Source organism: Anomaloglossus baeobatrachus, chromosome 11 (genome assembly GCF_048569485.1).
Source record: "Anomaloglossus baeobatrachus isolate aAnoBae1 chromosome 11, aAnoBae1.hap1, whole genome shotgun sequence".
NCBI classification, from domain to species: Eukaryota; Metazoa; Chordata; class Amphibia; order Anura; family Aromobatidae; genus Anomaloglossus; species Anomaloglossus baeobatrachus.
This window is the reverse complement of record NC_134363.1, coordinates 30,321,728-30,345,892: the sequence shown is the minus strand read 5'-3', so window position 1 is coordinate 30,345,892 and position 24,165 is coordinate 30,321,728. Positions and strand designations below refer to the sequence as shown.

At 45.1% G+C, this 24,165-nt stretch overlaps 1 protein-coding gene across 2 annotated transcripts in view; it reads left to right on the top strand.

Moving 5' to 3' along the window:
• The window catches only part of LOC142255682 (phospholipase A2 inhibitor and Ly6/PLAUR domain-containing protein-like), a 29,033-nt gene extending 5,104 nt beyond the window's left edge, over positions 1-23,929 (top strand). For both annotated transcript variants that reach the window (XM_075327123.1, XM_075327122.1), the window contains 3 exons: positions 11,362-11,520; positions 16,795-16,941; positions 21,774-23,929. In XM_075327123.1, the coding sequence (XP_075183238.1) occupies positions 11,362-11,520; positions 16,795-16,941; positions 21,774-21,913 (446 nt within the window). In that variant the 3' untranslated portion in view covers positions 21,914-23,929. The remainder of the gene's footprint in view (positions 1-11,361; positions 11,521-16,794; positions 16,942-21,773) is intronic.
• The last annotated feature ends 236 nt before the right edge of the window (positions 23,930-24,165 follow it).

Here is a 24,165-nt window from a genome sequence, read left to right as displayed (position 1 = left end):
AGGAGGCTCGTCTACATACCTCTGATGTGGCTGGTGCAGCTGCACTGGGGCCCAGACATGGAGGGTGCTCGTCTACATACCTCTGATGTGGCTGGTGCAGCTGCACTGGGGCCCAGAAATGGAGGAGGCTCGTCTACATACCTCTGATGTGGCCGGTGCAGCTGCACTGGGGCCAAAACATGGAGGGGGCTCGTCTACATACCTCTGATATGGCCGGTGCAGCTGCACTGGGGCCCAAACATGGATGAGGGTCGTCTACATACCTCTGATGTGGCTACTGCAGCTGCACTGGGGCCCAGACATGGAGGAGGGTCGTCTATATACCTCTGATGTGGCTGGTGCAGCTGCACTGGGGCCCAGACATGGAGGGGGCTCGTCTACATACCTCTGATGTGGCCGCTGCAGCTGCACTGGGGCCCAGACATGGAGGGGGCTTGTCTACATACCTCTGATGTGGCCGCTGCAGCTGCACTGGGGCCCAGACATGGAGGGGGCTCGTCTACATACCTCTGATGTGGCAAGTGCAGCTGCACTGAGGCCCAGACATGGAGGAGGCTCGTCTACATACCTCTGATGTGGCCGCTGCAGCTGCACTGGGGCCCAGACATGGAGGAGACTCGTCTACATACCTCTGATGTGGCCGCTGCAGCTGCACTGGGGCCCAGACATGGAGGAGGCTCGTCTACATACCTCTGATGTGGCCGGTGCAGCTGCACTGGGGCCCAGACATGGAGGAGACTCGTCTACATACCTCTGATGTGGCCGCTGCAGCTGCACTGGGGCCCAGACATGGAGGAGGCTCGTCTACATACCTCTGATGTGGCCGGTGCAGCTGCACTGGGGCCCAGACATGGAGGGGGCTCGTCTACATACCTCTGATGTGGCCGCTGTAGCTGCACTGGAGCCCGGACATGGAGAGGTCTTGTCTACATACCTCTGATGTGGCCGGTGCAGCTGCACTGGGGCCCAGACATGGAGGGGGCTCATCTACATACCTTTGATGTGGCTGGTGCAACTGCACTGGGGCCCAGACATAGAGGGGGCTCATCTACATACCTCTGATGTGGCCAGTGCAGCTGCCCTAGGCCCGGACATGGAGGGGGCTCATCTGCAAACCTTTGAAGTGGTCGGTGCAGCTGCACTGGTGCTCAGACATGGAGGGGGCTCGTCTAAATACCTCTGATGTGGCCGCTGCAGCTCCACTGAGGCCCAAACATGGCGAGGGCTCGTCTACAAGTTCAGCTAAAATGTGCGGTCCAGTGAACCCGTGAGCTGCAATCACACCACCGGCCTATCAGAAGCCACCAGTGAAGTTGACACTCCCATGACTGTGACACATGACAGTGACATCATATGTTGCCCTCTCTTGCACGCTGACATCAACTGCTGGCTCCTTCACCGCCTGTAGAAGAGGACGTTGGAAACAAAGGAAGGTGAGTAGAATTGTTTTATTTTTTTAATGTGTTGGCAAAAACAGGACTCATTATCCCAGAATGGGGCATATTATATCATGAAGGGCTCCAGGATGGGAGACATTATTCCATGAAGGAGACCAGGATGGGGCACATTATACAAGGCAGGGGACCAGGATTGGGGACGTTATACAAGGAAGGGGGACCAGAATGTGGGATATCATTCCATGAAGGAGACCAGGATGGGGAACATTATACAAGGAAGGGGACCAGGATGTGGTACATTATACAAGATAGGGTACCAGTAGGGGGCACATTATACAAGGAAGGGGACCAGGATGTGGAACATTGTACAAGATAGGGGCCAGGATGTGGTACATTATACAATATAGGGTACCAGTAGGGGGCACATTATACAAGGAAGGGGACCAGAATGGGTAACATTATATTAGGTAGGGGCCAAGGATGGAGCACATTATACAAGGATGGGGACCAGGAGGGGACACATTATACAAGGAAGGGGACCAGGATGGGGAACATTATATCAGTAGGGGCCAAGGATGGAGCACATTATACAAAGATGGGGACCAGGAGGGGACACATTATACAAGGAAGGGGACCAGGATGGGGAACATTATATCAGTAGGGGCCAAGGATGAGTCACATTATACAAGAAAGGGGACCAGGATGTGGCACATTATACAAGAAAGAGGCCCAAGATGGGGCACATTTTACAAGAAAGGGGACAAGGATGGGATACATTAAACAAGGAAGGAGACCAAGATGGGGCACATTATACAAGATAGGGGTCCAGGATGGGGCACATTATACAAGAAAGGGTACCAGGAGGGGACACATTATACAATGAAGGGGACCAGGATGGGGAACATTATATCGGTAGGGGCCAAAGAAGGGTCATATTATACAAGAAAGGGGTCCAGGATGGGGCACATTATACAAGAAAGGGTACCAGGATGGGGCACATTATACAAGAAAGGGGACCAGGATGTGGTACATTATACAAGATAGGGCCAGGAGGGGGCACATTATACAAGATAGTAGACCAGGAGGGGGCACATTATACAAGGAAGAGGACCAGAATGGGGAACATTATATTAAGTAGGGGCCAAGTACAGGGCACATTATACAAGGAAGGGGACCAGGAGGGGACACATTATTCAAGGAAGGGAACCAAGATGAGGCACATTATATAAGAAAGGGGCCCAGGATAAGGGATATTATACAAAGAAGGGGACCAGGATGGGTTACATTATAACAGGAAAGGACACATTATACCAATAATGAGCCTAAATTGTTTGACATTACCCCAAGAAAGAACCAGTATGGGACACATCATTACTGGAAAAGGCCCTGGGAACATTATACCAGAAATGGGCTCATATGAGGGACATTAGAGCAGAAATAGGCTCAGAATGGGGACATTACTATAGGAAGCGACCTAGGTTGGGGTACATTATCACAGGAAAGGGGCCCATTATGAGGGACATCATTACTTAATGGAGCTCAGGGTGGGGGACATTATACCAGGAAGATAAAAGAATTGGGGACATCATTCGCCTATTTTCCCCAGTCATTAGTACAGGTGATATATGCAAATGTGCAAGAAAAAAAGCAATGTTTCATGAGATTTCAGAAATCTCATTCACTTTGCTTGTACTGTAAAATATTGAATCGGGCATGGCTAATAGTATTTTAATGGTGGATACATATTTTAATCAGGGGTGCAGTATGGGGGATCTTTTATTCGGGAGGCAATTTTATATATACAATACATATGGCCCTGTTATTTTCAGGGCTACAGTTAGGTCCAGAAATATTTGGACAGTGACACAATTTTCGCGAGTTGGGCTCTGCATGCCACCACATTGGATTTGAAATGAAACCTCTACAACAGAATTCAAGTGCAGATTGTAACGTTTAATTTGAAGGTTTGAACAAAAATATCTGATAGAAATTGTAGGAATTGTCACATTTCTTTACAAACACTCCACATTTTAGGAGGTCAAAAGTAATTGGACAAATAAACCAAACCCAAACAAAATATTTTTATTTTCAATATTTTGTTGCGAATCCTTTGGAGGCAATCACTGCCTTAAGTCTGGAACCCATGGACATCACCAAACGCTGGGTTTCCTCCTTCTTAATGCTTTGCCAGGCCTTTACAGCCGCAGCCTTCAGGTCTTGCTTGTTTGTGGGTCTTTCCGTCTTAAGTCTGGATTTGAGCAAGTGAAATGCATGCTCAATTGGGTTAAGATCTGGTGATTGACTTGGCCATTGCAGAATCTTCCACTTTTTTACACTCATGAACTCCTGGGTAGCTTTGGCTGTATGTTTGGGGTCATTGTCCATCTGTACTATGAAGCGCCGTCCAATCAACTTTGCGGCATTTGGCTGAATCTGGGCTGAAAGTATATCCCGGTACACTTCAGAATTCATCCAGCTACTCTTGTCTGCTGTTATGTCATCAATAAACACAAGTGACCTAGTGCCATTGAAAGCCATGCATGCCCATGCTATCACGTTGCCTCCACCATGTTTTACAGAGGATGTGGTGTGCCTTGGATCATGTGCCGTTCCCTTTCTTCTCCACACTTTTTTCTTCCCATCATTCTGGTACAGGTTGATCTTGGTCTCATCTGTCCATAGAATACTTTTCCAGAACTGAGCTGGCTTCATGAGGTGTTTTTCAGCAAATTTAACTCTGGCCTGCTATTTTTGGAATTGATGAATGGTTTGCATCTAGATGTGAACCCTTTGTATTTACTTTCATGGAGTCTTCTCTTTACTGTTGACTTAGAGACAGATACACCTACTTCACTGAGAGTGTTCTGGACTTCAGTTGATGTTGTGAACGGGTTCTTCTTCACCAAAGAAAGTATGCGGCGATCATCCACCACTGTTGTCATCCGTGGACGCCCAGGCCTTTTTGAGTTCCCAAGCTCACCAGTCAATTCCTTTTTTCTCAGAATGTACCCGACTGTTGATTTTGCTACTCCAAGCATGTCTGCTATCTCTCTGATGGATTTTTTCTTTTATTTCAGCCTCAGGATGTTCTGCTTCACCTCAATTGAGAGTTCCTTAGACCGCATGTTGTCTGGTCACAGCAACAACTTCCAAATGCAAAACCACACACCTGTAATCAACCCCAGACCTTTTAACTACTTCATTGATTACAGGTTAACGAGGGAGACGCCTTCAGAGTTAATTGCAGCCCTTAGAGTCCCTTGTCCAATTACTTTTGGTCCCTTGAAAAAGAGGAGGCTATGCATTACAGAGCTATGATTCCTAAACCCTTTCTCCGATTTGGATGTGAAAACTCTCATATTGCAGCTGGGAGTGTGCACTTTCAGCCCATATTATATATATAATTGTATTTCTGAACATGCTTTTGTAAACAGCTAAAATAACAAAACTTGTGTCACTGTCCAAATATTTCTAAACCTAACTGTATGTTGATCAGCATGACAAGACTGAGAGATGTTAACATGAAGGTCCCACAAGATGGAGAAGAAACAACTCTGATCAGAAGAAATGTCTGTGGTAAGTAACTGGAAATAAAAATTGGCAGTATACCGATACTTCACACGGATACAGGAATGTAGACTTATTATGTGTAGCACAGTCTCTTAGTATATACTGCACTTCCTTGTTATGTACAGTGGCATGCAAACGTTTTGGCAAAATTCATGTTATTGTGATCAGTTAAGAAAGTTGAAGATGAAATTAATGTCTAAAAAGCATAAACATAAAGATGACACATCTCCTTTGTATTCTAGGTAAAAAAAAATATATATATTTTTATCTTTTACATTGTTAAATTAGCAAAAAAGGTAAATGGGCCAATGCAAAAGTTTGGGCACCAGCCATGGTTAATACCTAGTAGCACCCCCTTTGGCAAGTATCACAGCTTGCAAATGCTTTTTGTAGCAACCAAGAGTCTTTAAATTATTGTTTATGGAATTTTCATCCATTCTTCTTTGGAAAAGTCTTCCAGTTCAGTGAGACACCTGGCTCGTCTTGCATACACTGCTCATCATTGTAGACATCTTCCAGTTCAGTGAGATTCGTGGCTCGTCTTGCATGCACTGCTCTTCCTTGGAAAAGTCTTCCAGTTCTGTGAGATTTCTGGCTCGTCTTGCATGCACTGCTCTTTCTTGGAAAAGTCTTCCAGTTCTGTGAGATTTCTGGCTCGTGTTGCATGCACTGCTCTTCCTTGGAGACGTCTTCTAGTTCTGTGAGATTCGTGGCTCGTGTTGCATGCACTGCTCTTCCTTGGAGATGTCTTCCAGTTCAGTGAGATTCTTGGCTCATCTTGCATGCTCTGCTCTTCCTTGGAGACGTCCTCCAGTTCTGTGAGATTTCTGGCTCGTCTTGCATGCACTGCTCTTCCTTGGAAAAGTCTTCCAGTTCTGTGAGATTTCTGGCTCGTGTTACATGCACTGCTCCTCCTTGGAGACGTCTTATAGTTCTGTGAGATTCCTGGCTCGTCTTGCATGCACTGCTCTTCCTTGGAGATGTCTTATAGTTCTGTGAGATTCTTGGCTCATCTTGCATGCACTGCTCTTCCTTGGAGATGTCTTCCAGTTCAGTGAGATTCATGGCTCATCTTGCATGCACTGCTCTTCCTTGAAGAAATCTTCTAGTTCTGTGAGATTCCTGGCTCGTGTTGCATGCACTGCTCTTCCTTGGAGATGTCTTCCAGTTCAGTGAGATTCATGGCTCATCTTGCATGCACTGCTCTTCCTTGGAGACGTCTTCTAGTTCTGTGAGATTCCTGGCTCGTCTTGTATGCACTGCTCTTCCTTGGAGATGTCTTCTAGTTCAGTGAGATTCTTGGCTCATCTTGCATGCACTGCTCTTCCTTGGAGATGTCTTCCAGTTCAGTGAGATTCATGGCTCATCTTGCATGCACTGCTCTTCCTTGGAGACATCTTCTAGTTCTGTGAGATTCTTGGCTCGTGTTGCATGCACTGCTCTTCCTTGGAGATGTCTTCCAGTTCAGTGAGATTTATGGCTCATCTTGCATGCACTGCTCTTCCTTGGAGACGTCTTCTAGTTCTGTGAGATTCCTGGCTCATCTTGCATGCTCTGCTCTTCCTTGGAGACGTCTTCTAGTTCGGTGAGATTCCTGGCTCGTCTTGCATGCACTGCTCTTCCTTGGAGATGTCTTCTAGTTCTGTGAGATTCTTGGCTCGTTTTGCATGCACTGCTCTTCCTTGGAGATGTCTTCTAGTTCTGAGAGATTCATGGCTCATCTTGCATGCACTGCTCTTCCTTGGAGACATCTAGTTCTGTGAGATTCCTGGCTCGTGTTGCATGCACTGCTCTTCCTTGGAGATGTCTTCCAGTTCAGTGAGATTCATGGCTCATCTTGCATGCACTGCTCTTCCTTGGAGACGTCTTCTAGTTCTGTGAGATTCCTTGCTCGTCTTGCATGCACTGCTCTTCCTTGGAGATGTCTTCTAGTTCTGTGAGATTCTTGGCTCGTGTTGCATGCACTGCTCTTCCTTGGAGATGTCTTCCAGTTCTGTAAGAATCCTGGCTTATCTTGCATGCACTGCTCTTTTAATGTCTAGCCACAGATTTTCAATGATAGTCAGATTAGGGGACTAGGAGGGAGGGCCATTGTAAAACTTTCACCTTGCACCCTTTGAGGTCTTCTATTTTGGAGTTTGAATTTTTTTTAGCATTATTATCCACTTGTAGAAGCCGTCCTCTTTTCAACTTCAGCTTTTTTACAGCAAAATTTCTGTGAGATCTGCTCATAAGATTGCTGGAGAGACATATCAGAACCCCTGCTTGACTGCAAAAGACCTTCAGGAAGATTTATCAGACTCTGAAGTTGTGGTACATTGTTCTTAGAGACACCCACACAAAAATGGCCTTCGTGGAAGAGTCCTCAGAAGAAAACCTCTCCTGCACCCTCACCATAAAATTCATGTCAAAAGTATGCAAAAGAACATCTAAACAAGCCTGATGCATTTTGGAAACACGTCTTGAGGACCAATGAGGTAAAAATAGAACTCTTTGGCCTCTGTGATCAAAAGGTATATGTGGAGTAAAAAAGGCACAGAATTTCAGGTAAAGAATATATCGCCAACCATTGAGTTTCAATGAAATTTCAACAAATTCTTGATGCAAACACCATCTGTAAAAAAGCTGAAGGTTGAGAAGAGGATGGCTTTTACAAATGCATAATGATCCTAGACACGCGTCAAAAAAGAGAGGACCTCAAAAGGGGCAAGCTGATGTATTTACAATGGCCCTCACAAGTCCTCTGTTCTGAACATCATTGGAAATCTGTGTCTAGATCTCAAAGGAGCAGTGTATGCAAGATAAGCCAGGAATCTCACAGAACTGGAAGACGTCTCCAAGGAAGACCAGTGCATGCAAGATTAGCCAGGAATCTCACAGAACTGGAAGATCAGCCTGGAATCTCGCAGAACTTGAAAACGAGCCAGGAATCTCACAGAACTGGAAGACGAGCCAGGAATCTCACAGAACTAGAAAATGAGCCAGGAATTTCACAGAACTGGAAGATGAGCCAGGAATTTCACAGAACTGGAAGATGAGCCAGGAATCTCACAGAACTGGAAGACGAGTCAGGAATCTCAAAGAACTGGAAGTGAGCTAGGAATCTCACAGAACTTGAAGACGAGCCAGGAACTTCACAGAACTGGAAGATGAGCCAGGAATCTCACAGAACTGGAAGACGAGCCAGGAATCTCACAGAACTGGAAGTGAGCTAGGAATCTCACAGAACTGGAAGATGAGCCAGGAATCTCACAGAACTGGAAGACGAGCAAGGAATCTCACAGAACTGGAAGACGAGCCAGGAATCTCACAGAACTGGAAGACGAGCCAGGAATATCACAGAACTGGAAGTGAGCTAGGAATCTCACAGAACTTGAAGACGAGCTAGGAATCTCACAGAATTGGAAGACAAGCCAGGAATCTCACAGAACTGGAAGACGAGCCAGGAATCTCACAGAACTGGAAGACGAGCCAGGAATCTAACAGAACTGGAAGACGAGCCAGGAATCTCACAGAACTGGAAGACGAGTCAGGAATCTCACAGGACTGGAAGACGAGCCAGGAATCTCCCAGAACTGGAAGATGAGCCAGGAATCTCACAGAACTGGAAGATGAGCCAGGAATCTCACAGGACTGGAAGACGAGCCAGGAATCTCACAGAACTGGAGGACTTTAACTAGGAAGAATGGATGAAAATCCCTCAAACAAAAAGTGCAAGACATTTGGCTGGCTACAAAAAAGCATTTGCAAGGTGTGATACTTTTCAAAGAGGGTGCTACTAGGTACTAACCATGCAGGGAGCCCAAACTTTTGCATTGGCACATTTTCATTTTTTGTTCATTTAAAAATGTAAAAGAGAAAACTACATATTTCTTCTTCCCCCAAAAAACAAAGGAAAGGTGCCAGCTTTAACTTTTTGCCTTTAGAGATCACATTATTTTCAATTTGCTTAACTGTTCACAATAACAGTAATTTTGACCAGGGGTGCCCAAACTTTTGCATGCCACTGTATAGTGCTGTCCTTAATTACATAAGTTCCTCCTTTATTATATATAACATCGTCCCTTATTACGCAGCATCCTCTCTAGTTATGTATAGTGCCGACCCTTATTATATAACACATTCTGTTGTGTACGCTTCCATCCCGTTATTACATAGTGTTACATCTTGATATGTATAACACCGACCATTATTAAATACTATCCACTCTAGCTACTTATGGTGCCATACCTTATTATACAGCATCCTCTGTTATGTACCGCACATCCCAATATTACATAGTATTAACTCTTATGTACAGCGCTGTCCTTTACATAGCAAATTCTTGTTATTTACAGCATTATATAACATACAGTATATACACACAGTACATATAGGAAACTTTAGGCTAACCCTCAACTCTGGATTACTCCTACTGGTGGAGACGCTGGAGCTCTGTGCCTTTCTATACTCCTGAGAAATACTACTCTAAAGGCCGCTTTACACGCAACGATATGTCGTCGGGGTCACGGAATTCGTGACGCACATCCGGCATCGTTAGTGACATCGTTGCGAGTGACACCTACGAGCGACCGCTAACAATCACAAATACTCACCAAATCGTGGATCGTTGACACGTCGTTCATTTTCAGAATATCGTTGCTCGTGCTGGACGCAGGTTGTTCGTCGTTCCTGAGGCAGCACACATCGCTATGTGTGACACCCCGTGCGTCCTCCGGCAACGAGGTGGGAGTGACGTGAATGCGGCTGCTCTCCGCCCCTCCATTTCTATTGGTGGCCCGCTGAGTGACATAGCTGTGACGGCACACGATACGCCCCCTTAAAAAAGAGGTTGTTCACCGCCCACAGCGACATCGTTAGGAAGGTAAGTATGTGTGACGCGTACCGGCGATATTGTTCGCCACGGGCAGCGATTTGCCCGTGACACACAAACGACTGGGGCGGGTGCTTTAGCTAGCATGTAAAGCAGCCTTAAGGCCCTTTTCACACTGCCTTTTGCCTTACGTTCAGTGGTCCTGTCGGGGCATCCGTCCAAACCGCCCCTCCCCCACCCTGCAAAACGTGTTTCGGACGCATGCACTCACAGGGCCATTGACTGTAATGGAGCAGACTACATTAGCGTGTGCTCTGTTTTGTACCATTTTTGCATATATACGTTTTCTACACCCGAATGTAGTCGACTATGTCCGGGTGTCCGCCTGCAGAAAACGTATGGGCATGAAAATGGTACAAAACAGAGCACACGCTAACGTAGTCTGCTCCATTACAGTCAATGGCCCTGTCGTCCGAAACACGTTTTGCAGGGTGGGGGATAGGCGGTTCGGACGGATGCCCCGACGGGACCACTGAACTAAGGTAAAATGCAGTGTGAAAGTAGCCTAATACCCCTAGGAAGGAGCAGGAGGGACAGGAGTGAGATGGTAAACAGATATGGATGGACAAGGAAAAAACAAAACTCTAACCACCTGCACACACACAGGAATAGACAAAGAGAGACTTAGGAGAAAAGTAAGAGCAGGAGGGTAGCAACAAAAAGTCAAAAAGGGTTAACTCCACAGCTGTACACAGCAATAGGTATCACACCAGATAGTCTGGATCACCATACCTCACCAGACCAACTAAGAAACACTATAGCTGGCATAGGTGGATTGATCTAGCCAGCATATATAGGAAAGGAGCAGATGTAATTGGGTCTTAACAGCAGGTAATCAAAGAAGACTAACAAGCAGACTGGCAGAGAATAACTCCTGGAATAAAGTGGAATAATTCCACCTAATAACTCTAGAGGAGTTATTAGGTGGAGTGTCAGAATATGAAGTCTGAACAGAACCCAACACCTCCATGACAGTTGATAAAGTTTGTGAAAATCTTTGTGTGACAGTTTCCAAGAAATTTTAACAGTTTTGGACCACATTAAACCACAAAATCCATAATTTCAACATTGGATAATACTTGGAATATTGGACAAACCTTGAAAGTTTTGGCCTACTACGCATGTTGACTAAAATTGTGAAAAATCGTAAAAAAAATTGCAAAATATTCCAATAGAAATAAGAAAAGAACTAAAGGCATCCTATTATTAGAGAATGTTTTGAAAAATAATGATATTAAAACATATTTCCAAAAATAATTCCATAAAAGAGAAGCAAGGTGGCCACCACAGAAACTTCTTAAACCTACCCTTAAAAAATCCTGGATAATTAGTCTATAGACAGAGTGGAACTTATTGGTCCTTTATGCGTAGAAAATAGCCATAGACGTCTAGGGACCAAGTATATATCAAAGTTTGTGTGGATGAAATGTATCAGCAGACATTATTTCTAATGTTTGGCTCAGGACCTCCTAGGCAGCTCAAAGGTGATAATGGTTTTTTTTGTACCTTTTATTCATGTAGGTAATGAGGTTTCCAAATCGTTTTCACGTTCCTGTAATTCTGACAGCGATTTATGTAACCAGGATTTCATCATGAATAGTGGCCGTGGGAATAAACAAGTGCGTATTACAACCGAGTGCTGTGCGACGGATGACTGTAATAGATGCAAGGCGAAGAAGCGTAAGTACTCAGTCTCCAGGGAATATTAACTAACCAAAACTAATAATGAGCAATTCTATAATATGTGACTATGGGGTAGGGTCACACCATCGTATCTACTCTCATCCAAGAGAAATGGGCTCATTATTCCATTCACACTCTGATCACACTCTGATTACACTTTGATCAGAGTGTCATCCGATTTTTTTCTGGTGAGAAGAAAATGGAAGATAAAAATTTCTCCATCTTCTCCATTCCATCAGTTTGTAAAATTCAGATGTCACCAGAGTGCAGTCCGTTTTTTTTCCATGGATTCACTGCCTTGCTTGACCGAATGCAATCCATGGCACATTGTCCTGCTGGAAAAAACAATCCTCAGAGTTGGGGAACATTGCCTTTAGCAGAAGGAAGCAACTGTTTCTCCAGGATAACCTTGTATGTGGCTTGGTTCATATGTCCTTCGCAAAGTTTAATCTGCCCAATACCTGCCCAATTACTAGAGTAAGGTAATCTTGTCTGATGAGTCTAATTTTCAGCTTTGCCCAACACCTGGTCATCTAATGGTTACACGGAGACCTGGAGAGGCGTACAAGCCACAGTGTAATTTAGTGGAGGGTCGGTAATGATCCGGGGATGCATCAGCAAGGCTGGAATTGGGCAGATTAAACTTTGTGAAGGACGTATGAATCAAGCTGCATGCAAGGTTATCCTGGAAAAACAGTTGCTTCCTTCTGCTCAGGCAATGTTCCCCAACTCTTAGGACTGGTTTTTCCAGCAGGACAATGCGCCATGCAACACAGCTAGGTCACTCAATGTGTGGATGAAGGACCACCACATCAAAACCCTGTCATGGCCAGCCCAATCTCCAGACCTGAACCCCATTGAAAACCTCTGGAATGTAATCAAGAGGAATATGGATAGTGACAAGCCATCAAACAAAGAAGAACTGCTTACATTATTGTGCCAGGAGTGGCATAAGGTCACCCAAAAGCAGTGTGATAGACAGTTGCTTCCTTCTGCTCAGGCAATGTTCCCCAACTCTGAACACTGTTTTTTTATGCAGTACAATGTGCCATGCAACACAGCTAGGTCAATCAATGTGTGGATTAAGAACCACCACATCAAAACCGTGTCATGGCCAGCCCAATCTCCAGACCTGAATCACATTGAAAACCTCTGGAATGTAATGAAGAGGAATATGGATAGTGACAAGCCATCAAACAAAGAACTGCTTACATTTTTGCACCAGGAGTGGCATAAGGTCACCCAAAATCAGTGTGAACGACTGGTGGAAAGCAGCCAAGATGCATGAAAGCTGGGATTAAACATCATGGTTTTTCCACAAAATATTGATTTCTGAATCTTCCTGAGATAAAACACTATTAGTATTGTTGTTTATAAATGATTATGAACTTGTTCTCTTTGCATTATTTGAGGTGTGAAAGCAATACTTTGTTCTGTTATTGTGACCATTTCTCATTTTCAGAAAATAAATACAAAATTTATTGCTTGGAAATTCGGAGACATTGTCAGTAGTTTATAGAATAAAAGAACAATTTACATTTTACTTAAAAATATAAAGAGAAAAATCAGAAAAACTGACAATTCTGCAGAGGTCTCCTAATTTTCACCAGAGCTATATATATATATATATATATATATATATATATACAGTTAGGTCCAGAAATATTTGGACAATGACACAATTTTCGCGAGTTGGGCTCTGCATGCCACCATATTGGATTTGAAATGAAACCTCTACAACAGAATTCAAGTGCAGATTGTAACGTTTAATTTGAAGGTTTGAACAAAAATATCTGATAGAAATTGTAGGAATTGTCACATTTCTTTACAAACACTCCACATTTTAGGAGGTCAAAAGTAATTGGACAAATAAACCAAACCCAAAAAATTTTTTTTTATTTTCAATATTTTGTTGCGAATCCTTTGGAGGCAATCACTGCCTTAAGTCTGGAACCCATGGACATCACCAAACGCTGGGTTTCCTCCTTCTTAATGCTTTGCCAGGCCTTTACAGCCGCAGCCTTCAGGTCTTGCTTGTTTGTGGGTCTTTCCGTCTTAAGTCTGGATTTGAGCAAGTGAAATGCATGCTCAATTGGGTTAAGATCTGGTGATTGACTTGGCCATTGCAGAATGTTCCACTTTTTTGCACTCATGAACTCCTGGGTAGCTTTGGCTGTATGCTTGGGGTCATTGTCCATCTGTACTATGAAGCGCCGTCCGATCAACTTTGCGGCATTTGGCTGAATCTGGGCTGAAAGTATATCCCGGTACACTTCAGAATTCATCCGGCTACTCTTGTCTGCTGTTATGTCATCAATAAACACAAGTGACCCAGTGCCATTGAAAGCCATGCATGCCCATGCCATCACGTTGCCTCCACCATGTTTTACAGAGGATGTGGTGTGCCTTGGATCATGTGCCGTTCCCTTTCTTCTCCAAACTTTTTTCTTCCCATCATTCTGGTACAGGTTGATCTTGGTCTCATCTGTCCATAGAATACTTTTCCATAACTGAGCTGGCTTCATGAGGTGTTTTTCAGCAAATTTAACTCTGGCCTGTCTATTTTTGGAATTGATGAATGGTTTGCATCTAGATGTGAACCCTTTGTATTTACTATCATGGAGTCTTCTCTTTACTGTTGACTTAGAGACAGATACACCTACTTCACTGAGTGTTCTGGACTTCAGTTGATGTTGTGAACGGGTTCTTCTTCACCAAAGAAAGTATGCGGCGATCATCCACCACTGTTGTCATCCGTGGACGCCCAGGCCTTTTTGAGTTCCCAAGCTCACCAGTCAATTCCTTTTTTCTCAGAATGTACCCGACTGTTGATTTTGCTACTCCAAGCATGTCTGCTATCTCTCTGATGGATTTTTTCTTTTTTTTCAGCCTCAGGATGTTCTGCTTCACCTCAATTGAGAGTTCCTTAGACCGCATGTTGTCTGGTCACAGCAACAGCTTCCAAATGCAAAACCACACACCTGTAATCAACCCCAGACCTTTTAACTACTTCATTGATTACAGGTTAACGAGGGAGACGCCTTCAGAGTTAATTGCAGCCCTTAGAGTCCCTTGTCCAATTACTTTTGGTCCCTTGAAAAAGAGGAGGCTATGCATTACAGAGCTATGATTCCTAAACCCTTTCTCCGATTTGGATGTGAAAACTCTCATATTGCAGCTGGGTGTGTGCACTTTCAGCCCAAATATTTCTGGACCTAACTGTATGTATGTATATATATATATATATATATATATATATATATATATATATATATATATATACATAAAAAAATAAATAAATCTAAATATATATATTTATATATATATATATGTACATATATATATATATATTTTTGTTTATTACTATCTTAAATTTCGCCAGAGCTGTACATATATATATATATATATATATATATATACAAAAAAATTAAAAAAATAAATATAAATATATATTTTTTTTTGTTTATTACTTTTTAATGCTATTTATTAAATTCATATTAGCCTTTTTTTTATTATTTTTTTGTTTTTTCATTTTTTTCCAGGGTCTAATTTTTAATTTTTATGTAATTTTGTATATTCACATGTTTTATTTATTGGCACTATCCATTAAAAATATGAAGAAAAAAGTAAAGATGTATTTTTTTACTTCTTAATCCTAAAATTACCTCTGACTTTTTCAGGTGACCTTCTCTAATCTTTTCGATGGTCATGTCCAACTTTTCAATGCTTCAGTACTATTTGCACAACTTGCTGCTCTCTAACAAGGAGCTTAATGGCAAATTCACAATAGGTGCTTGATCCATGAAGTGCCCAATAAATTTTGTGGTTCAATTAGAATTGGTATTAAACAGTCCTCCTCATCATGCGGTTCACAGGTTACACCTAACAATTGATCAGCAGTACCGCACCATTGCGAGGCTTCAAGCAGGATGTTCTCAGATGGAATTGGCTACTGCATTTAAAGAGTCACAGAGTGTCACCAGCAGGTTGCAGCAGAGATACGGAGAGACTGAAAGAGTCACAGCAAAGCAGGGAAGTTGATGTACTCTGGCCACATCCCATACTGATGACCGCTTCATTGTGAACAATGTCCTTTAGAACCAGATGATGATTACACAGGCACGTTTAAATGAGACAAGAAGCACCCAAGTGTTACTTCAGACCAATCAAAACCATTTATATCAGTGTGGTCTGCATGCTAGATGACCTGCAATGGTGTTGGACCACACCACCAGGTACAGGCATCATCTACGCTGGATGAGGGTCCAGTGGGTCTAAATCCTGTTTACTGATTAAAGTCGATTCACAATGAGCAGAAATTATGGCCCCCAGTGATGTTGGAGATTTCAATGAGAGTGCTATGCATCAGCCACTTTTGTCAACAAATGAGCCTTTGGTGGTAGTGTTGCAGTGTGTGCCGGGGTTTCTATTCAATACAGAATGATCCTACACTGTGTGAATGCAAGCCCCTACTACTTGAATAACCTCATTAATCCAGTCATTGTGCCTCTGCATGAACAACATAAGCATAATTTCATCTTCATGGAAGACAATGCTCCAGCTCATCCAGGTCGTATCATGGAGTGGTTACACTTTCTCCAGACCTGAATCCCATAGAAAACCTATGGCATCAGCTGAGTCGCCGTGTAGAGGCTCATAACTCTCTACCCCAGAACTTCAATGGCCCGAGAGCCACCCTTCAAGAAGAGTGGGACGCCATGCCTCCACAGATAGTAACTTCACTAGTGACCAGCAGGAGGCCTCGTTGTGAGCTGTAATTGATGCTCAAGTTCACAGACTAACCATGACATTGTCTAAATCTACACAATTAAACTTTTCCCTTAATTTGCTGAAATCAGCTTTCCTAAAATCCCAGGTTTTAGTATTTCCCCTTCTAAATGTTCTACTGAATATTACATTAATATTTACACTATTATGGTCACTGCTGCCCAAGTGCTCCCGGACCTGTATGTCTGAAATTATATTTGGGCAAATGAAATGTACCCCAATTCCTAGTAAAATAGTTTTATGATGCTGGGTGGTCTCTCTCTAGACTCGAGAGAATAATAAAAAGAGGGGTTAAAAAATAACCTCTCCCCTCACCGGAATGCTTTTCAAAGGGCCATATCCCGAATTGTAGAAGCCATGCTTTTTCTTTCTCTGCCCTTTGTCTCCTGCTTGAATGTACCATGGAATAATACTTTAAAGAATGCAAGTTTAGGGATTTTATATCCCAGATATGGTCTCACATGGTACTGTTTTTACTCTCAGCACCTCCGTATAATGCAACGCTGAATGGTCTAATCTGCCCCGTCTGCTTCAAGTACAATACCTACGACTGTTTGTACGAAGGCTACATTCAATGTAGAGGAAAAGAAACGGAGTGCATGGACTTTGCTGCAAAACTGCAATATGAAGGTAATAAACTAAGCTATGTAGATAATGGAACCATAGCATAAGATCATATCTAGAGATGAGCGGACATGTTGAAGTTCAGTTCGGCAGCGTCAGTCTAACTTTACAATAAGTTCGATTTGGGACCCAAACTTGACCTCAACCCCAATGGAAGTCAATAATTGTACAGTTCGGGTCTCCGCCTATGTGGCACCCCTGACTGTCAGGTGCCACAGGGTACTACATCCAACCTCGTATTCCTGAAGACCAGTGCTGATAAACACCACAACACACACTCAAAACCACACACTTTTCACACTTTTCCCCAGACTGGGTAACAGGCTAGAAATTGACTTGATGGATGGTCACCTATTGGCTGGGACGCATCCAATCCACTAGTCAGAAACCTGGGAGGAGGAGGGGCTAGTCAGTGGAGTGGACAGACGACAGACATCTTGTTAGAGAGTTGAATAGTAACCAGGCACCAAGTCAGTCAGAAGTTGACGTGCTGACAGAAAGTGTGAAGTGACTACTGAGTAAAAGGGAGTATGGTTGCCAGGTAGAGTACGGAGCAAGTACTCACTGGACCGAGCACCGACGGGGTACAGAGCCCTAGTTCAGGAAGATGCTTTAGGCTCACCTGATAACAATCTGCCTGGTGAGGGTATCGTAGGCGGGGAGGGAGCCGTCGCTGCTGCGCTCTCCCTGGCGCTCGGGTCCGGCGCTGCTGCGGTGGCTGCTCGGCGGCTCGAGCGGTGGGCCGGATCCGGGGACTCGAGCGGCGCTCTTCGCCCGTGAGTGAAAGGGGGGGATGGTTTGGTTTGGGGATTTAGTCCGTGATGCCACCCATAGGTTGTGGTGAAGTTGGGCACCACCGCGATGGTAGGGAGCAGCTGGGATGTTGTTTTCCTCCTCCGTGGATAGGGGTTGGTGGTCTCGGGGCCTGGTGTTGTGACGGGGAGGCAGGGTAGGTGAGGTGCAGGGTTGCAGGGACAGCGCAGCACGGTGCCGGATGGCACTGGTGTACTCACTCAGCAACAGATGCACGCAAAGTCTCTGGTAAACCAAACAGCTGGATGGACAGGTCCCGCAGCCAGCTGCTGTGGCTTCTCCCGGACAGTTGGTAATGGCTGCCTTTCCCTGCACCTTTGTGTATGTTAGCTCCGATGGCTTCCCACCGGTAACCCGCTCCCCAGCGTATATGTGCCGGAGGAGCCCCTTTTACCCGCAGGCTCTGGCCCTTGGAACTCTAGCTGTGGCGGTAGCTGTATTTCCTGCTATTGGTCAGACGGTTGCCTTCAATCGGATCTTGGCTGTTAGGAAACCCCTGGGGTTCCGGTCACTAATGGATTTGACCTTTGACGGCGGCTCCAAGCCTGGTCGGGGTCCGCAGGCCGTGCCTGTGTGTGCTGGCTTCACTTCGCTCCCCGGTTCGGTACCGGCGGGCCACCGCCCGTCCCCGAATCTACGGTTCCGCGTTGATCTGCCTCTCCTGCAGACGGCTACCACCATCCGCCAACCTTGCTGTCAGTGCCTGGGCCACACACCCAGACACCAGCAGTAGCTCCTCTCACTTTCACTGCTCAACACTATCTGACTACTGCTTCCTGCCTCCAGGATTGTGAACACCTCAATGGGTGGGGCCAACCGTCTGGCTCCACCCCACCTGGTGTGGACATCAGCCCCTGGAGGGAGGCAACAAGGGTTTTGTGTTTGGCTGGTGTGCCTGTCTCAGGGTGGGGGTGTGTATGTTGTAGTACCTGTGACGACCTGGCTAGTCCAGGGCGCCACATTGGGACCATCAAGGACCTTACTGATGTTAGTGTCTGGGGCACAGCAGCAGAGAGGGAACTTGGGAACGAGGACAGAGGTCTGACCCAAGAGAAGTTCAAGCTGCCTGCCATATGAGCCAGGACGGAGACAACAGGAGGGGACTCCAAACACTCCCAACACTTACAGATGGGTGCAAGGTAGTAATGGTCACCAGTTCAATAAACCAGCACTGGAACAAAGGGAATACCGGATTGGTAAAGACCAGCACAAACTGGGTGGCAGCCACTCCAAACCAGTGAGTAAACCACAAGTTAATTCAGAGCCCCTGTGTCATCTGAGTTCTTCCTACAAGTCTGCACCTATATACCACTACCACCATGATCCTCCCCTTGAGCCTAGCTCTACTTGCGGAGAGCCACCACACCTAAGGCTAGTTTCACACTTGCGTTCAGCGGAGTCCGTCACTATGGAGAATAGCGCAGTCCGTTAACGCACTGCGCTATTCTCCATAGACTTGTATGGATGACGCACTGTAACGCAAATGTCAGCGTTGCATCCGCCGGACGACGCAGCGTCATTATTTTGACGCTGCGTCGGGTGGAAGGAACCCAGCATGTAACGTTTTTTTGAGCTGCGGAATCCTTTGGATTTCACTGCACATGCTCTCTCTGGCTCCCTCCACCCGTAACCAGGGTACACATCGGGTAACCAAGGAACCCTGGTTACGTGTGCCGGTAGCCCGACACTTCCCCGCTCGGCTCCGCGTCCTCCCCGCACTCCGTATGTATACACACACACAATCGCACACACACACACACACAATCGCACGCGCACGCACACACACACACACACACACACACTCACACTCACTCACCTGTCCCCCAGCGATGCAGTCCCCGCGGCACTGACGTCCTCAGCCATGGCCCTGCTCGGCTCCACCCACTTCGCACTCCGCCCCCTGCTCCCGCTCCCCGCACACATTGTCGGCGACCGAACGATCAGTAGCTGGCTACTGTGAGTGATAGGCTGATCACCCGGCGGCCGGCTACTGTGAGTGATCGGCTGATCACCCGGCGGCCGGCTACTGTGAGTGATCGGCTGATCACCCGGCGGCCAGCTACTGTGAGCGATCGGCTGATCACCCGGCGGCCGGCTACTGTGAGTGATCAGCTGATCACCCGGCGGCCGGCTACTGTGAGTGATCAGCTGATCACCCGGTGGCGGACTACTGTTAGTGATCAGCTGATCACCCAGCGGCCGACTACTGTTAGCGATCAGCTGATCGTTCACAATAGTCTGCCGACGGTAAAACTGTAAAAAAAAAACAAAACGAATTGCGTTGTTTTGCAGCATCCGTTGCATCCGTTGTGCCACTATATGCAACACATCCGTTGCATCCGTCACACAACGCAATGCAACGGATGCCGTTCAATGAAAGTGTGAAACTAGCCTAAGCTGCCCAATACCACCAGCAATGAGACTTTGCAGCGGCGACTTTCCCCATATAGCGTCACGAAAAACTCTTTATTTTATTTTTCTCTTGTTCAAATTCCCCTTTTAAGCAACCCCCAGGGTCACAGAACCGGGCAGCAGCCACCCAGTGAACTATCCCAGTAATATACAGCTAGGGACCGAGTACCCCAATGCATCACTTACATGCAGCCAGCCATAAACAGATCACGTCCTTGGACACATGGGCTGGGTTTTTCCATTTTTTTTGTTTGGTGCACATTACATCCGATCACGCTGTTGTTACTGTTACGGTCACCAAGGGGCGGTGAGCATCCATGAGTGGACCCACTGAGACATACACTGGACTCCTCTGGTAGGAGCTAACTTGGAGCTAACCCCTATACAGGGATTGTCAGGTGCAGCCCCAGGGGGCCTAAATGCATGGCAAGGTAGCCAGGACCAGTGGAGTCAGTTCTGACGGATTGGTGAATCTCTGGTGAATCTCTGATGTTCGGTACAGGTATGCTCAGATGTGGTAGCATGGAGGTGGAGGCTCGGACGTGGCCGCACGGAAGTAGTAGCTCAGACATGACAGCACAAATGTAGTGGTAAAGGCTCAGACATGGCAGCATGGAGGTCATGGCTCAGATTTGGCAGCACGAAGATATTGGCTCAGATGTGGCAGCACGGAGGTAGTGATGGTGGCAAGCTCTGGAAAGAGACATAAGCTAGCAGGAACGAGTCACTGGTACAAACCACAAGGACGTAGGGTCATACACAGTTACGCGTATGGGACCTGAGAACTAGCAACGCACTAAATGATAGGCAACGTTGCTCAGGCACCTTCCTTAAGGGGAGGCAGGCTTAAATACCTTCAGGGTTATAGCTGACCTCAAGATCACTACCAGGTAATGGGACGCCGACCCTTTAAGAAAGAGGTTGTGGCCACACACATACCCTATGTGCACTCCCAGGTGTGGCCTGGAAGTAAGAGGAGGCCATGGCAGGCTTAGGGGCAGGAACAGGGAGCATGAAAGCGGCAGGCAGGTGAGGAGAGCGGCACTCCCGCCGTAACCTGAGAGTGGGAGCATGTGGAGGTGTCGCACTGGGACTGGGCACTACATTTACAAACCAGTGCGAGACGCTCAAACACTGCAAGCGGCTCGAACTGGGCTGAGCACAGCATGTACCCAACACTGAACCTTAGGTTTACTCATCTCTACATATTGTCAGGCAGTTGCTAACTATCTGACTACAGCTCTGTGACTATCTATCCTAGTTCAGACCATTCATGGACCACTCCTGCTGGCGATTCTCCTTCTTCCTGTGACATCGCGTCATCAACAGATTAATTTCTTCTTTTCCGCTCTGCTCCGTCAACAAAGTGTCACTGTCAAAGTTATGTTGATTGACAGCCAGCTCAGCCCAATGCAATATTTCTTTGATTTTCCATTTGGTCACCCTCTTAGAGGGCATTTGGATGCCATAGAGTTGGGCTCCGCAGTATAGCCTATACTGTCTATATGTAACACCATTGGCCTTTATTTATGTAAATTTACAATCCAACAATATAACCAATAGTGTTCTTAATGTTAAGATTCTCATTAATGGTATTTTTTTCTATTTGACAGACGCTCCTGAATTCATGTTCTCTGCAATGGGATGCACCACGGCAGCAGGTTGTTCTATGGGACAAAAAATTATGCCTGGGACCAGAATAGTAGAGGCAAAACGTTTGTCATGTAGAAGAGCTGTACCAATTACCCACTAGCGGAAGATTATGCTTTGTCTCCAACCCAAGCTTGTTACAATTAAAGCCTAGGCCACTTCTTATTGTAGACAGAGGAGTTGTCTGATCATTTTGCATTATATTCCGAGTAGTATCTAAATTATCAGCATGGATTTATAAATAGGCGTTGTGGAATAATAATGTCTATTCTGTAATAAATTGATAGTGCAAAATCAGGGAAACCATGACCACGTAGTGAACCGAAGAGCTGACAGGCACAGAACCACTGCAAAGGTCCAACCTAAATGTGACATTCACTTGTTGATTGTTATAAGCACCCTATCCCTCTATCTATCCCTCTATCTATCCCTCTATCTATCCCTCTATCTATCCCTCTATCTATCCCTCTATCTATCTATCTATCTATCCCTCTATCTATCTATCTATCCCTCTATCTATCTATCTATCTATCTATCTATCTATCTATCTATCTATCTATCTATCTATCCCTCTATCTATCTATCTATCTATCTATCTATCTATCTATCTATCTATCTATCTATCTATCTATCTATCTATCTATCTATCTATCTATCTGTCTATCAATCTATCTATCTATCTATCCCTCTATCTATCCCTCTATCTATCTATCTATCTATCTATCTATCCCTCTATCTATCTATCTATCTATCTATCCATCCATCCATCCATCCATCCATCCATCCATCCATCCACCCAACCCCATATATCTATCTATTACATGTCTACCCATCCATCCATCCATCCATCCACCCAACCCACCCATATATCTATTTATTATATGTTTACCCATTCACCCACCCATTCACCCACCCATCCATCCTCCCAACCCACCCAAATATCTATTACATGTCTACCCATTCTCCCATCCACCCAACCCACCCATATATCTATCTATTACATGTATACCCATCCACCCACTCATCCACCGAACCCACCCATATATCTATCTATTACATGTTTACCCATCCACCCAACCTCCCTATATATCTATCTATTACATATTTACCCATCCACCCATCCATCCACCCAACCAACCCATATATCTATTACATGTCTACCCATTCACCCATCCACCCAACCCACCCATATATCTATTACATGTATACCCATCCATCCAACCATCCACCCATCCATCCACCCAACCCACCCATATATCTATCTATTACATGTATACCCACCCACAAATCCACCCATCCAACCATCCATCCATCCATCCATCCACCCAACCCATCCATATATCTATCTATTACATGTATTACCCATCCACCCATCCACCCATCCATCCACCCAACCCACCCATATATCTATTACATGTCTACCCATTCACCCATCCACCCAACCCACCCATATATCTATTACATGTCTACCCATTCACCCATCCACCCAACCCACCCATATATCTATTACATGTATACCCATCCATCCATCCAACCATCCACCCATCCATTCATCCAACCCCCCATATATCTATCTATTACATATTTACCCATCCATCCACCCAACTGCCCTATATATCTATCTATTACATGTCTACCCATTGACCCACCCATCCATCCACCCAACCCCCCTATATATCTATCTATTACATGTCTACCCATTCACCCAATCATCTATCTATTTATTTATCTATCTATCTATCTGTTATCTGTCTACCCATTCATCCATCCATTTAACCACCCATTCATTCAACCATCCATACACCCACCACCCAACCAACCCAGCTTTGTATCTATCTATCTACATATCTATCTGACTATCTATTATCTATCTGTCAAATGATCGACCTAAGCTTTACAAATGTAAGAGTTTCTCTGGCTCATGGAAAGGTCTCTCCTAGATCCCCATCTGTAACACCCAAATGCTATGTCTGAATACTACCACCTGTAAATTAATTTATGAGGATGTATATGGTCCATAGTAATCCTTTATTAACTTGCATCTATCTCTTTGTGTTTCAGAGAAACTATAGCTTAAAGGGAACCTCTCATGTAGTTTTTTGATATTTAACCCCTCCCAATGAGTTTTAAATGATGCAATGTGCATCACTAACATGGTTTAAAAAAATCCATGTATTTATCTTAAAAAATGACTTTAATGCTTAGGTGAATGCATTCAATACCTTAGATTTCAGTCATAGGGGCAGAACTTTTGCTTTTGCTTAACTTAGTCACCCCCCCCCCCCCCGTATTGTAATTATTACACCACAGGTCCTTCATTTCTATTCTGCTGATTACCACAGGTCCTTCACTAGC